The sequence below is a fragment of the Tupaia chinensis genome, unplaced genomic scaffold, assembly GCF_000334495.1.
Source record: "Tupaia chinensis unplaced genomic scaffold, TupChi_1.0 Scaffold139757_1, whole genome shotgun sequence".
NCBI classification, from domain to species: domain Eukaryota; kingdom Metazoa; phylum Chordata; class Mammalia; order Scandentia; family Tupaiidae; genus Tupaia; species Tupaia belangeri.
In genome coordinates, this window is record NW_006199637.1 from 3,860,099 (window position 1) to 3,874,309 (window position 14,211).

Consider the following 14,211-nt stretch of genomic DNA (forward strand, 5'->3'; position numbering starts at 1 on the left):
AGAATAGTATTTAGTATTACCGAGAACCTCTTTCTCATCTGTTTGACCCAATTTTATGTAAAAATAGGGCCTTATAGTATCAAAAAGTATCTTGGAATAGAAAAGTTTACATATTTTTTTCTTTTTCTTTATTTTCTTTTTTATATTTTTAAGGAATTATTTATTTCATTTTATTTCCTTATTATTACTTTTTAACTTGGCCAGAGAGAGAGAGGGGGAAAGTGAGAAAGCAAGCCACCAGGTCCAGGACTCAACCATGGTCAGCCATGTGGGAGTCCAGCAACTTAACTGCCCTGCCACCTGCCAGCCCTATTTTTCCTTTTGAAATTCTGCTCACTAAATAGTATATTTTTTAAAAATCCTGTTTGGGGAACCAGCAGTTAGCGTAATGGCTATGTTGCTGGATTCCCATGTAGTCGACCGCGGTTTGCGTCCTGGACCCGGTGTCTTAAATCTCACGCCGGGCGCGTGTGCATGCATGCCCAAGATCCCAAAAGGAGAATGGAGGAGAAGGGATTGCAGTGTGACCATCCCTCCTGGGGGGGGTGATTTCTCGCTTTCTGTCTCTATGTCTCTCTCTGTCTGTCTGGTGAGTGCACGCGCCCTATAGCGAAAACCTCTCAAAAAAAAAATCCTATTTGCACATACAAGTTCATTCCTTCACAGGTATACATTACATCATCATTATGTGAACGTACTAATATACAATTTCTTTCATGTCCTATCACCAATATGCTAATATATTTATATATTCAAACATGCATATGTCTTATATAAGCACATATTTAGATTCTTGGGGCCAGCGGGTGGAGTAGAAAGTAAGGTGCTGGATCCTACATGGCCAGCTGAGCAGTTTGAGTCCCAGACCCAGCAGACTGAAAGTCACACCGGGCACATTTGTGTGTATGCTCAAAATCCCAGGAGGAGACTAGAGGAGAAGGGATTGCAGCATGGCCATCCCCTCCGGGAGGTGGTTTCTCACTTTTCCCTGCTTTCTCTTTGGCAGCCGCATCTCTTTATAGCCAAAAGAAAAAAAAAAATCTTACTGAGACAAAATAGGGAATAAATAAATAAAAGTTCTACATATGCAAAGAGAATAGCGGGATGGATGTGCGTGAACAGTCATTTGACTTGATGTCTAAGTAGAATGTTACGTAAGTGGGAGAGAGGAGCCTCCTGAGAGTAACCACACACTATTGGTAAGAAACAAGAATAGTTTTAATGGTAACTTAAAAAATAATTAAAATAAACCTTTCTGCCACATTTTAATCTTATTTTTTGACTGGTATACAACTGACATAGAGCCATTTATAGAAAACTGGTATTTCTTTATAGTTTGACTTTATGTGGTTTTGTTCTCATAGATGTTTTCTCCCAGATGTCAGATTCCAATGGCTTAATGATATTTAGCAAGTTTGACCAATTTCTGAAGGAAGTTCTGAAGCTCCCAACAGCTGTCTTTGAAGGGCCATCCTTTGGTTACACAGAACACTCAGTCCGCACCTGTTTTCCACAGCAGGTAAGGACAGTTTCATAGAACCTAGGACGAGAAGGGCGCTCACCCATCCTGCCACTTCTTAACAGATGTCTCCAGATTGTGTCTGCTCCAGGACATCAGGTTTTGAGTAGGGGAGGTAAAAGAGCTTTATGGGGAAAGAGGTCAGTTAATAGAGGGAAGATAAATAACTTACCTGAGAATTCTTGTGAGGATGAAGGGTATCTTTTCGGGGGGGGGAGAAAGAAATATGTTAAAGAAAAATGTTGAAGAAGTGTTTACATTATTGCTAATAGACATGTGTTATACTTTAATAAATGAGTTCTTTAAACTGTGAAAACAGAAATTTTGGTGTGAAACTCTGTACCAGACTGGATCATTGTTTTCTGAGCACTGGAGACAAGGGATGCTGTGTACACCTCTGAACTGCCCGCATAAAATCCCTCACGGGGACACTACCATCTTCATATTGAGAAAAAGTGGATTCGTTTTCCATTTGTGGTCTTGACATAGAAGTTCGTGTGAGTGTCTATGAAATCTAGTATCATAGCTGTGCCTCTAAAGACTGGGAGCAGAATAGACACTGTAGCACCCAGTTGTTAAGATAAAAGAAAAGAAGATTGGGGGCCAGCAGGTGGCATGGTGGTTAAAGCACTGGATTCCCACATAGCTGACTGTGGTTCAAGTCTCAGACCCAGCGGATTGAAAATCACAACAAATAAATAAATAATTTTTTTTAGCGATAAAAGATTAATTCTAACTTATTTAGAAAGTTCTGGAAAGTGGGGAGTTATAAAAAACTATGCTAAAACAGGTAAAAAAAATTAATAGAAATAGGATGTTGATGCAGTCTAAAAGTATCTCGCCGTATGATATTTATTACCTACAAGAGGAAATACAACTTTACAGTTGCATTTCCAGGGGTCACAGTTCACTTCACTAGGAGACTGACATGCCTCCTGGCAGCTGCATAGAGACAGCCCATTGTCACTCCTCTGGTACTCCCAGCATAAAAACAGCCTGAATCAAATCTTGAAGGAACATCAGACAAACCCAAATGAAGGGATTTCTATAACATGACTGGCCTACAGCTTCTAAAAGGTCAAGGTTGTGAAAGAAAACAAAAGCCCTAGGAAATATTCCTCAAGGAATTTCAGGAGATGTGCAAACTGAATGCCACTCAGGACCCAGGATTGTCTTTGCTATAAAAGGTATTATTGGGACAATTGGAAAAGGCTTAACAAAGTTTATAGACTAGATAATAGTATTCTGTTAATGAACGTTAATTTCCTGATTTTCATATTTGTATTTAGTTATGTAAGAGGATGTCCTGGTTTTGAGAAATTCAGGCTGAGGTATTTAAGAATATAGGAGTTTCTCTTCTGCAGTGTTGACATGTGAAGAATCTGGGTTTCAGAAAAATGAGAATATTTTGGTAATCTTAACAACCTTTCTGTAAGTCTGAAATTATTTAGAAGTAAGAAGTTAAGGGTCAGTCTGTGTCATGGTAGTTAAGAGAGTCAGATTCCTCATGGCTGCACAGTTTGAGTCCTGAACCTGGTGGTTAGAAAAACACTCTGAGCATGTGCATGTGCGAGCCCGAATCCCAACAGGACAGAGAGATGGAGGAGAAGGACTTGTGGTGTGACCATTCCCCATTGGGGGTGCTTTTTTTCTTCTCCCTCACTCTGTCTGTCTCAGAGTGCACACACTCCCTGGCAGATTTTTTTTTTTTTAATAGCAAAACCATGCAAAGGTACAAATGAAAGGATGTTGCAAACTAGATCTGTGATAGATACTTGAATTTGTGAAAGAACCAAAACACACACACACACACACACACACACACACACACAACAGGACAGAGAGATGGAGGAGAAGGACTTGTGGTGTGACCATTCCCCATTGGGGGTGCTTTTTTTCTTCTCCCACACTCTGTCTGTCGCAGAGTGCACACACTCCCTGGCAGATTTTTTTTTTTTTTAATAGCAAAACCATGCAAGGTACAAATGAAAGGATGTTGCAAACTAGATCTGTGATAGATACTTGAATTTGTGAAAGAACCAAAACACACACACACACACACACCTCTTTTTATTTTTAATTGTTTTTGGTAGAGGTTTTTGCCATAGGGTGCGCGTGCTCGCCAGACAGATAGAGAGAGACAGACAGAAAGCAAGAAATCACCCCCTAGCGGGGATGGCCACGCTGCAATCCCTTCTCCTCCATTCTCCTCTCGGGATCTTGGGCACGCACGCACACGTGCCCGGCGTGAGTTTTAAGCCACCGGGTCTGGGACGCGAACCACGGTCGACTACGGGGGAGTCCAGCGACATAGCCATTATGCTAACTGCTTTTCCCTCTTTTTACATTTAAACTTAAGCATTCATATTTTTCTCAGTTCAGACTTTCAAACAATATTTTCTGCTTTGTTTAGAGATTATTCAGATTTAGTAGTGAAAGTAGCTCCTATAAAAATGGCGAGTTATTGTTAAGAACTTCTGAGAAGATGTTCTTCCCACGTTTGTGCACCCTTGGGCTGCCTGGTCTTATGTAGGTTGGCTTCTGGGACACTGCTTGCTTTTTCTGTCAGCATAAGTGCCCCTCAGTCACTTTTAGTGACTTAGAAATATCTCTAGCCTTCACTTTCTTCCAATGAGACATTGCGTTTTTCTCTCTGATTATGCATTTTCGAATGCTATGAGGCTGTCCAGACGTGTCCTGGTAGAAGAATATCCTGCAGGTATTAAAATGTCCTCTAGGGTATACGTGAGAATGAGGAGTACATGAAAAAACCATCAACAGCTTTCCAGCAGTTTTCATCTCGAGGTCTTCCCTCTGCTGCTGCTTCAGTGGGACCATCACCTCTATGTTTGCCCACAGTACTCTGGGGAACACGGCGTGATGTACACACAGCTTTTCCCATTAGACGCTTCCCGGTGGTCAGGCTAAAAACCAATCACATTCTGGAATGCTATCCTTAAGTAAAGTAGTGTCGGGATAGGGAAGAGGATAATTTATACAAGGACGTGTCAGCGAGGCAGAAGGCCTGACAAGTGGATGGCTGTGGGGTACTAACCCGAAGGTCATCTTTGGTTTCATTGTAATGTGAGTACTAAAGCGAGAGTCTAAAGTTGGAATAACACTTTACAATGTTGAAGAAATGTTTTAAAGTTGTAATACTCAATTCCGAGAATGTTGTCTAGGTTTCTACAAACCGCCTGATGGAATACGTGATTGTGAGGCCTCTGAACTCACAGTCTGATTGTTACTGTTCACCGGCCTCAGATTCCCGTACAACGGTCGGCGTTTTGATATGTGCCAAATTTGGAGAAAATCAGAGAAGCCCTATCTCAGCCTGGAGGAAACTTATGTTTTCCTAATTCTATGAAGATGATTTAAAAAAAAAAAAAAAAAACCTTAGAAGAAAGAGAAGAAAAAGAAACTGCTGATGGAATCTAAAAAAAAAAAAAAAAAAAAAAGATGAAACTGAACCACTTTTTATGCAGCAAGAGTTAAATTCCATGAGTTCTGGGTTTCCTTTTACAAACAGGCTTTTCCTGCACAGGGGCTGTGTATCTTTAGTGCGAGTTGGCTCCTGTACCATTAGAGAGAGAGGATACGGATGTAAAACAGAATTTCTCGTTTGAGCGCAGTCTCCCCAGCATCTGATCTGAGCTACACAAAGAAGTGATCACAGTGAAAGAGAAAATGTGGGTTTTTTTGTTTTTTGTTTTGTTTTTTTTAGAAGCTAAGGGCTGGCCCTGTGGTGCAGGGTATAGGGGAACTGGATGTCTCATGGCTGACATGAGTCCCAGTCCACGTGGCTTGAAAATCATGCCAGGCTTGTGTGTGCACCTGTGTGCCCAAAATCCTGACGAGAAGGAGAAACTGAGGAAAAAGGGTTGTGGCGTGACCCTACCCCGTGTGTGTAGAGGGAGGGTGCTTTCTTGTGTGCTCTGTTTCTGACAAGTGCACACGCCCTCTGGCAATTAAAAAACAAAAAAAAAAGCAGCCGCTGAAAATCCCACAGTACTTTCCTTTAGTGAAAGAAGTAGCGTGTTTAGGAGATTCACCAACTGCTCCACTTTCTCCAGAGCTGTGATGGTGAAGCTGTGGATATGGAAAAGCTGTGAAGATGTTTCCCCTCTTGTGCTAAAATAATTGATGGAATTAACCACCCCCCCACTCCTCCACCCCCAGATCTGATGCTTAGTTTTGGGGAAACTGATCTATCTCAGAAGTTTGTGTTTCTCTTACCGTGAAGAAGGAAAAAGTGTCTTAGGAGTTCAGGCCGAAACGGTATGTCTGACAGGGACTTTTGGTCGAAATACCTGTGGAAGACTGATGTTTTTAAGAAAACACATTCTTCCTGTTTTTCACAAACTAATTCCATATAAGGTCTATGGGTTTATATAGTTTAGTAGTCTTTGAAACACAAGCCAAATTAAAAGCATTTGTGAGTTAGTTCAACAGAATCCATTGGTAGATAGCTGTTGGGTCATCAGAAAAGTCATGACAGATTTTCGTGTAGAAAAACTTAAAAAACCCATCATGACTTTTCTCCTGACTCAATTCAATCCAGTGACTGACGTCAGATGTTGATGAAGATCTGGAGCACCCCGGACTCCCATGTAAGCCACTCTGGAAGAAGTCCTGGTAGTGTACACGTCTAAACGGACACCTCCTGACACCTAACAGTTGTACTCATAGGTTTTTCCCAAGTGAAATGAAAATTTGTGTTCACAAAAAAGGTTTTTAGGCCTAGTCTCTCTGGTGCAGTTGGTAGTGTACCAGACTATGGAGCTGGAAGCCACATACCTGTGGTTGTTCAGTTCTCTGGCCCAGTTGGCTTGAAAACCCACTGGGCATGTGCATGTGTGCTGGGGCCCCTGGCAGGCTAGGGAACCGGAGGAAGAGGATTGTGGTATGATTGAGCCCTGTGGGGAGTGCTTCTTTTTCTTATGACTCCATGTGCATGTGCTTTACCATGAGTTTAAAAAAAATACAAGAATACTCTTACAAACTATAGTCATAGTAACAAAAAACAACGCATCCTAGGTGCCCATCATAATAAAGCACTGAGGTTGAATTAATTCAGGAGATAACGTGTCTGGAATTTGCTTCAAAATAATGGCAATTGGAAGGAGAGTGAAAGCACAGATGAGACAATTAGTCATATGTTGAGAGTTGAAGCTGATGATAGGCGTGTAGCTATACTCATCTCTCTACTTCAGCATATTTGTAAAAACTTTAATCATTGAAATTAATTCCAGTTGCAAATTTGTGATCATGATGCTTGACCATAGCAGAGTGCCAACGTAAAACCCCAAACCCAGTCAGTATTTTGCTGATCAGGTCAGATAGGGTAAGCTTTTTCAGTACTTATAAGCTAACAAAATGACATTAGAGGTGTCAAAGTTATTAAAAATACACAGTGACTATATTTAAATGTCTCCTAAAGTTCATCAAACTTGAGAGACTCAGGGAAGGGTTACAGGTCTCCTTAGACGATCTGTGCTTTTTCTCCATTATTTATTTTCTAGAGTGTCAAGTTGACTTTAGTTTGAAGAGTTCAGTCCACCCAATTAAATTTTAAATTTAATGTCTCTCTTCACGAAGGAGAAGCCTGGATAAGCAAAGAGTGGAGAGGGAGGGAGCAAGAGAGTGCGCTAGGGGAGTAGACGGTCCTTGTGACCTGTGCTTGCAGGAGGTCGTGTTGATAAGGTCTTGTTTGACCCTGTGCCATGCATTCCTTGCTTTATAGTCAAGATGCAAGTAGGTGGAGATGAGATGATGTTATCACTGGGTAATTTTCAGAATAGCAAGACTATTTTATGCCTGGAGATACCTTCTGATTACACTTTGACAAACATATCCCTTCCAACTGTATGGCAGAATGACATTTCTTCCTAATTTGAAGTGAGGCATTTTCTAGAAGTCTTGACCTTGTTTGCCTGGACATTGAATAAAGTTTGGCAAGAATTACCTGCCATGTTCATGTGCATGTATGTGTTCATTCTTTTTTTTTTTGGGGGGGGGTTAGTTTTTGCTATAGGGCACGTATGCTCACCAGAAAAACAGAGACAGAGAGATAGAAAATGAGAAATCACCCCCTGGGGGGATGGCCACTCCACAATCCCTTCTTCTCCATTCTCCTGTTGGGATCTTGGGCATGCATACACACGTGCCCGGCATGAGTTTAAGCCACCGGGTCCAGGACTTGAACTGCGGTTGACTACATGGGAGTTCAGTGACATAGCCATTATACTAACTGCTGGTCCCATGTTTGTGTTAATTCTCAGGTATCCTAATTAAGGACGTTTTACAGTGTCCATTAACAGCTCTTGGCTACCAGGTAGTCTTGCATGGATTAATACCATATTTCATTGATTTGAAGATAATGTTTTCACCCTTTAATGCCTTTGGTGTTGAGATGTATCATATAGCCAATGGCATCTTGGAATTGTAGCCTGTTAGACTGCTTATGTGTGGTTGTTGTGGTTTGGATAACAGTTTGGCTCCCATAGTTTCATGTTTTAGAATTTGGTATGGGGAGGCGCTGCTGCCTAGAGAAGGGTGGTTGGATCCGGATGATTGCATCGTGGAGCAGCACTGTCGTGAGTCCCCCAAGACCCAGAGAGTTCTAGCTCTTGTAAGGAAGGGCTGTTTTGGGGAGAGATGGTGGCTGTGAGAGAGGAAACTGCTCGCAGCTCTCCCTCTCCGTCTCTCTGAGGTGCCTTCCATCTTTGGTGCTTCCATTGACCGTGTCGTATGCCAGCCAATGCCTTTGGGCTTTCTGGCCAGTATAACTGTGAGTCAATAAAGCCTTACTTCTTTATCAATCACCCAGTCTCAGTTATTTCTGTTAGCTCTGCAATAACAGACTAAGATGCTTGTCCTTTTCTACACATGCAAGGACCTGACCTTTGTCGTTCATATTTTTGTGACACTTTTTGAAGATATTTTTGAACACTTTTGGTACTACATGGATTGGAATTTAAAATGTTCCCAGAGAAAGCTAGAGATGGTGGTACATGCCTATAGCTCAGCTACTCAGGAGTCTGAAAAAGGACCCTGTTTAAAAAATAAACTGGTAGATAAATAGGACCGATAGATAAATTGTTTTCAGAAAGTATACTGTGATTTGACATTAAACAGATGGTTATTGTAAATACAGAAAGGTGTAGACACAGGACAGAGAAGAATAAATTTGATGTTAATAAATATTCATTATTGGAGGAATAACGTTTTTGTGCAAAGTAACAACCAAATGCCTTACAGAACTTTTTTTTTTCTTTTTCTTTAGGTTTTTGCCATAGAGTGTGTGCACCTGCTGGAGAGAGACGGGAGTCGAGAGCGGGTGAGAAATTACCTGCCAAGGAGGATGGCCACACCACATCCCTTCTCCATTCTCCTCTTGGAATTTTGGGCATATGCATGCACACATGCCCAGTGTGAGTTTTAAGCCACCGGGTCTGGGACTCAAACTGTGTCAGCCATGTGGGCATCCATTGCCTTACCATCATGCTACTTGCTGGCCCTAGAACTTTTTTTTTTTTTTTGACGAGTTCAGTGACATAGCCATTATACTAACTGCTGGTCCCATGTTTGTGTTAATTCTCAGGTATCCTAATTAAGGACGTTTTACAGTGTCCATTAACAGCTCTTGGCTACCAGGTAGTCTTGCATGGATTAATACCATATTTCATTGATTTGAAGATAATGTTTTCACCCTTTAATGCCTTTGGTGTTGAGATGTATCATATAGCCAATGGCATCTTGGAATTGTAGCCTGTTAGACTGCTTATGTGTGGTTGTTGTGGTTTGGATAACAGTTTGGCTCCCATAGTTTCATGTTTTAGAATTTGGTATGGGGAGGCGCTGCTGCCTAGAGAAGGGTGGTTGGATCCGGATGATTGCATCGTGGAGCAGCACTGTCGTGAGTCCCCCAAGACCCAGAGAGTTCTAGCTCTTGTAAGGAAGGGCTGTTTTGGGGAGAGATGGTGGCTGTGAGAGAGGAAACTGCTCGCAGCTCTCCCTCTCCGTCTCTCTGAGGTGCCTTCCATCTTTGGTGCTTCCATTGACCGTGTCGTATGCCAGCCAATGCCTTTGGGCTTTCTGGCCAGTATAACTGTGAGTCAATAAAGCCTTACTTCTTTATCAATCACCCAGTCTCAGTTATTTCTGTTAGCTCTGCAATAACAGACTAAGATGCTTGTCCTTTTCTACACATGCAAGGACCTGACCTTTGTCGTTCATATTTTTGTGACACTTTTTGAAGATATTTTTGAACACTTTTGGTACTACATGGATTGGAATTTAAAATGTTCCCAGAGAAAGCTAGAGATGGTGGTACATGCCTATAGCTCAGCTACTCAGGAGTCTGAAAAAGGACCCTGTTTAAAAAATAAACTGGTAGATAAATAGGACCGATAGATAAATTGTTTTCAGAAAGTATACTGTGATTTGACATTAAACAGATGGTTATTGTAAATACAGAAAGGTGTAGACACAGGACAGAGAAGAATAAATTTGATGTTAATAAATATTCATTATTGGAGGAATAACGTTTTTGTGCAAAGTAACAACCAAATGCCTTACAGAACTTTTTTTTTTCTTTTTCTTTAGGTTTTTGCCATAGAGTGTGTGCACCTGCTGGAGAGAGACGGGAGTCGAGAGCGGGTGAGAAATTACCTGCCAAGGAGGATGGCCACACCACATCCCTTCTCCATTCTCCTCTCGGAATTTTGGGCATATGCATATATGCATGCACACATGCCCAGTGTGAGTTTTAAGCCACCGGGTCTGGGACTCAAACTGTGTCAGCCATGTGGGCATCCATTGCCTTACCATCATGCTACTTGCTGGCCCTAGAACTTTTTTTTTTTTTTTTGAAGGAGGGTATCCACAATAGGTGAAGCTCTATTATTGAACTTTATTATTTATCACTGAGATATGACCAAAATAATTTCTCGTCATACCAAGCAATGTACCTGAAGGTAGACAGAACTGCCAAATCCTTTTGAATAGATGAAAGAAATTGCAGTTCATCAAGAGGCTGGTGGAACCGATTCCCATGTCGTGAAGGATTATGGTTAATTAAGTCATTGAATTAGTTTAATTTTCTGAGTGCTGTTTTTTTCCTGAGTGGCAGAAAGAAAAATAATGATGCATCTTTGAAGTGATCTTACAAGTGCATCTTAGACCGGGTGAAATACAGTGTGTAGAATGGGTTTATTATGATCAGGTCTGTGGTAATGAGGCCTATCTCTCTGGAATTAATTAGACTGAGCAAAGTTGTAGAGACCTGTAAGCGAGGTTTTGTTCTGTCTAGGCCTGTGAAGGAGAGTATCTTAGTAAATGAATCCTGAGATGGAAATGATAAGTGGCTTACAGAATTTTGTTAGTTTTCATTTTTTTTTTAGAAGAAGAGTTTTGTTAGTTAACAGTACTTGCTGCCTGCGTGCTGTAGGAAAGGCCCCCTTCTCCCAGTTACTACTTAGGAGCAGAAAGCATGTCCTGAAGCGTTTCATCGTGTTTCCCTGTGTGAGCCAGCGGCCGGGGCTGAAGGCTTCCGGGCACTGAGTGTTGGGGGCTGCCGGCCCAGCTCCTTCTAGGTGTTCTGGTGGCACAGTGTGGCACTCATTTCCTTTTGGGACCTCTGCTGCCCTTACTGTACTGCCTTACAGTTCACTAGTCGTTAGGAACAGCAGAACTTAGGCCTCTGGTATCCTAGTCACCTCACTTAGTGACTCAATGGCAGCCTCAAGAAGAGCACTGTGATTACATCATTTTAAAACACAGCGGGACCAGCAGTTGGCGTGATGGCTGTGTTGCTGGACTCCCATGTAGTTGACCACAGTTTGAGTCCCAGACCCAGTGGCTTTAACTCACGCCAGGCGCGTATGCATGCGTGCCCAAGATCCCAAGAGGAGAATGGAGGAGAAGGGATTGCAACATGGCCATTCCCCCTCCCCACCCCACCCCCACCCACCCGGGGAATGATTTCTCACTTTCTGTCTCTCTGTCTCTGTCTTTTTGGCAAGTGTGCACGCCCTATAGCAAAAACCTCTCCAAAAAAAACAAAAAAACACAGCTCTGTGGTTGTCCCTAGTTTTCAAAAAGACTTTACTAACTGCCCGCGGGGATAAGGTTCCCAGCTTGACACTGGGGCTCTCCTCAGCCCACCCCAGCCTCTCCTTCCCTGCTCCTGCCCCCAGCTGTTCTCACTGCTGCAATGGCATGCCCTGGATTCCTGGCAGATGTCCCCTCAGGGCCTCGGGATACTGTCTGCATTCCCACTGGCCTTGTAGAAGAGCGAGAGCACGTCTGTTTCTCACAGCCTTGCCAACAAGCATATGCTCTTACACTTTTGAATTTTTGCCGATCTGATAGGTGAGAAATGGTATCTCAGTGCAGTTCGATCTGCAGTTCTGTTCTGAGTAACCTGCGTTTGGAGTAAGGGGAAGTAGTCACACTTGTCCTTGCCGTTAGCTCTCATCGAAAATCGAAATGCAGGCAAACACTGACCCTGTCTCTCGCAGTCCTCCAACAGGGGCCTCATATTTACTTGCCAGAGGGGCACGTGCACTTGCTGGAGAGAAACAGAGAGGTGGCGAAAGCCTCCCCCAGTGGGGCATGGTCATGGTGCAGTCCCTTCTCCATTTCTCTATTCCTTTAGAGTTTGGGGCACGTAGGCACACACGCTCAGCATGTTTTTCAAGTCAGTAGTGACAGGATTCAAATCATGATGGGCTGCATGGACTCTTCCTCCCTTATCCACTAGGCTACGGAGCCGGCTTGGGTCTCGTATTTCAGATCCCAGCTAAAACTTCCTCTCTTCTTTGGTGCAGGTCACCTCCTACTGTAAGACTGACGTTTCCTCTCCTGTAGCCGCTGGTGTGTTACGCAGAGCTCAAGTACACCCGAAGGGAGGAAGCTTGGTCTCTTGCAGCTTTACAGCCCTAGTGACCAACCGAATGTCTAAAAAATAATTGGTGCCTACTGAGTATTTGTTGGGTTAATTGAATAATACTTTTCAATCAAGTATGGCTTGAGAAAATGAGGATTTCTGGCTTGAATTCTAATGGAAAGTTTAAAGCTCATGGATGCACTTGTAACCATTTTGTTTTAGTTGATATTCCATGAGTTTCTCGAATGAAACAGTCTTCCCAGTGAGGGGAATATGTGTCAGGGTTCTGGGAGCGTTTCTCCAGTCTTTCTTCGCACTGTGATAAGGAGGTACAATAAAAGGCATAGCAGTATTATGTTGTCGTGTCATTACAAACTACTCATTTTCGAGTCCAAAATAAATCTGAAATATGGGCAAATTCAGCATCTAATGATAATGGAAAGGTTGCCCCAAAGCACTGGTCCTAGAATTCTAGTTGATGTGTGTTTCCCCCTTGTCAGAGGAAATATTCCTGTAACTCCACACAAAAGTTTGTATGAAAATGTTTTAACGTGAAAGCCTTTTAAAATGCCATTTTCGAGATTGTTAATTAAACATTATACATGGTTTAAGTGATAGGGCAATTGATAAGAATTGTTTGCATCCGACACATCAGACAATGGGGGTTTTTACTAGAAATGATGAAGTTAAAAGTTGCAGCAGTAATCTATAGCTAAATTATTTAACTTGTTTTCTCATTTTAGTGATAATAGAAGTCTCTCTTTTTAAAGGTTTTTCCCCTTCATGAAAGAGAGAGCGAGCTCATCCCAGTAGGATTCCAACGCTGCTCTCCGCCTCCAGCCCCAGTCAGCCCAGTCACTGGCACGTGGATGCCTGACTCACTCAGGGAGGTCTCTGGACACAAATGCAGAACCTCCCACTGGGTCAGCCTCGCAGAGCATTGTGTCTTACTGCTGTGCCACCATCCAGTTCACGTCAGAGAGACCGGGACAGAGGGAGAGGGAGAAAGCATCCCCTATGGGGTGTGGTCATGCCACAGTCTCTTCTTTTCCATCTCTTCATCTCGTTGGTATTGAGGTGTGCGCATACACACACACACACACACACACACATGCACACACACACATGCGTGGTGTGTTTTTCAAGCCACTAGAGGCCAGGATTTGAACAGCTTTGTTAGCTTTGTGCAGCTTCCTTAACCACCAGGGCATGGGACTTGCCCCACATGTATTACTTTTAAGGGATTTTTTTTGAAAAGCAATATTTATTTAACTTTATTGATGATTATTACTATTTTTAAAATTTGCTCCAGGGCACACATGCTCACAAGAGAGAGAAAATGAGAAAGCAAGCCACCAGGCCCAGGATTTGAACCACCGTTAGCCATGTGGGAGTCCATCACTGTAACTACTACCACACCACCTGCTGACCCCTGGATTTTTTTGTTTTTAACTGAGTGCCTACTATATATCGGGCATCTCTCTCTTTCTTCCTCTCTACTCCTTTCTCTCTCCTTTTTAGTTTGCCAGAGGATATGTTTGCATGCTGGTGGGAGACAGGGGTGGGGGGGTATTTGGGACACACACGCCTGATGTGTTTTTCAAGCTGTGGGCCATGATTTAACAGCTTGGTTAGCAATGTGACATCCAGCTTCCTTAACCACCAGGGCACGGGGCTGGCCCTGCATTTCTTACTTTTAAGGATTTTTTGTTATTCTTTTTACTGAGTGCCTACAAAATGTCAGGCATCTCTCTCTCTCTCTCTCTCTCTCTCTCTCTCAGTTTGCCAGAGGTCTGTGTAC

General features: G+C 42.7%; 1 protein-coding gene across 14 annotated transcripts in view; it reads left to right on the forward strand.

Annotated features, from left to right (window-relative positions):
* Positions 1-14,211, forward strand: part of DTNB (dystrobrevin beta) — a 275,346-nt gene that overhangs the window by 51,019 nt on the left and 210,116 nt on the right. For all 14 annotated transcript variants that reach the window (XM_014593108.1, XM_014593114.2, XM_014593115.2 and 11 more), the window contains exon 5: positions 1,365-1,519. In XM_014593108.1, the coding sequence (XP_014448594.1) occupies positions 1,365-1,519 (155 nt within the window). The remainder of the gene's footprint in view (positions 1-1,364; positions 1,520-14,211) is intronic.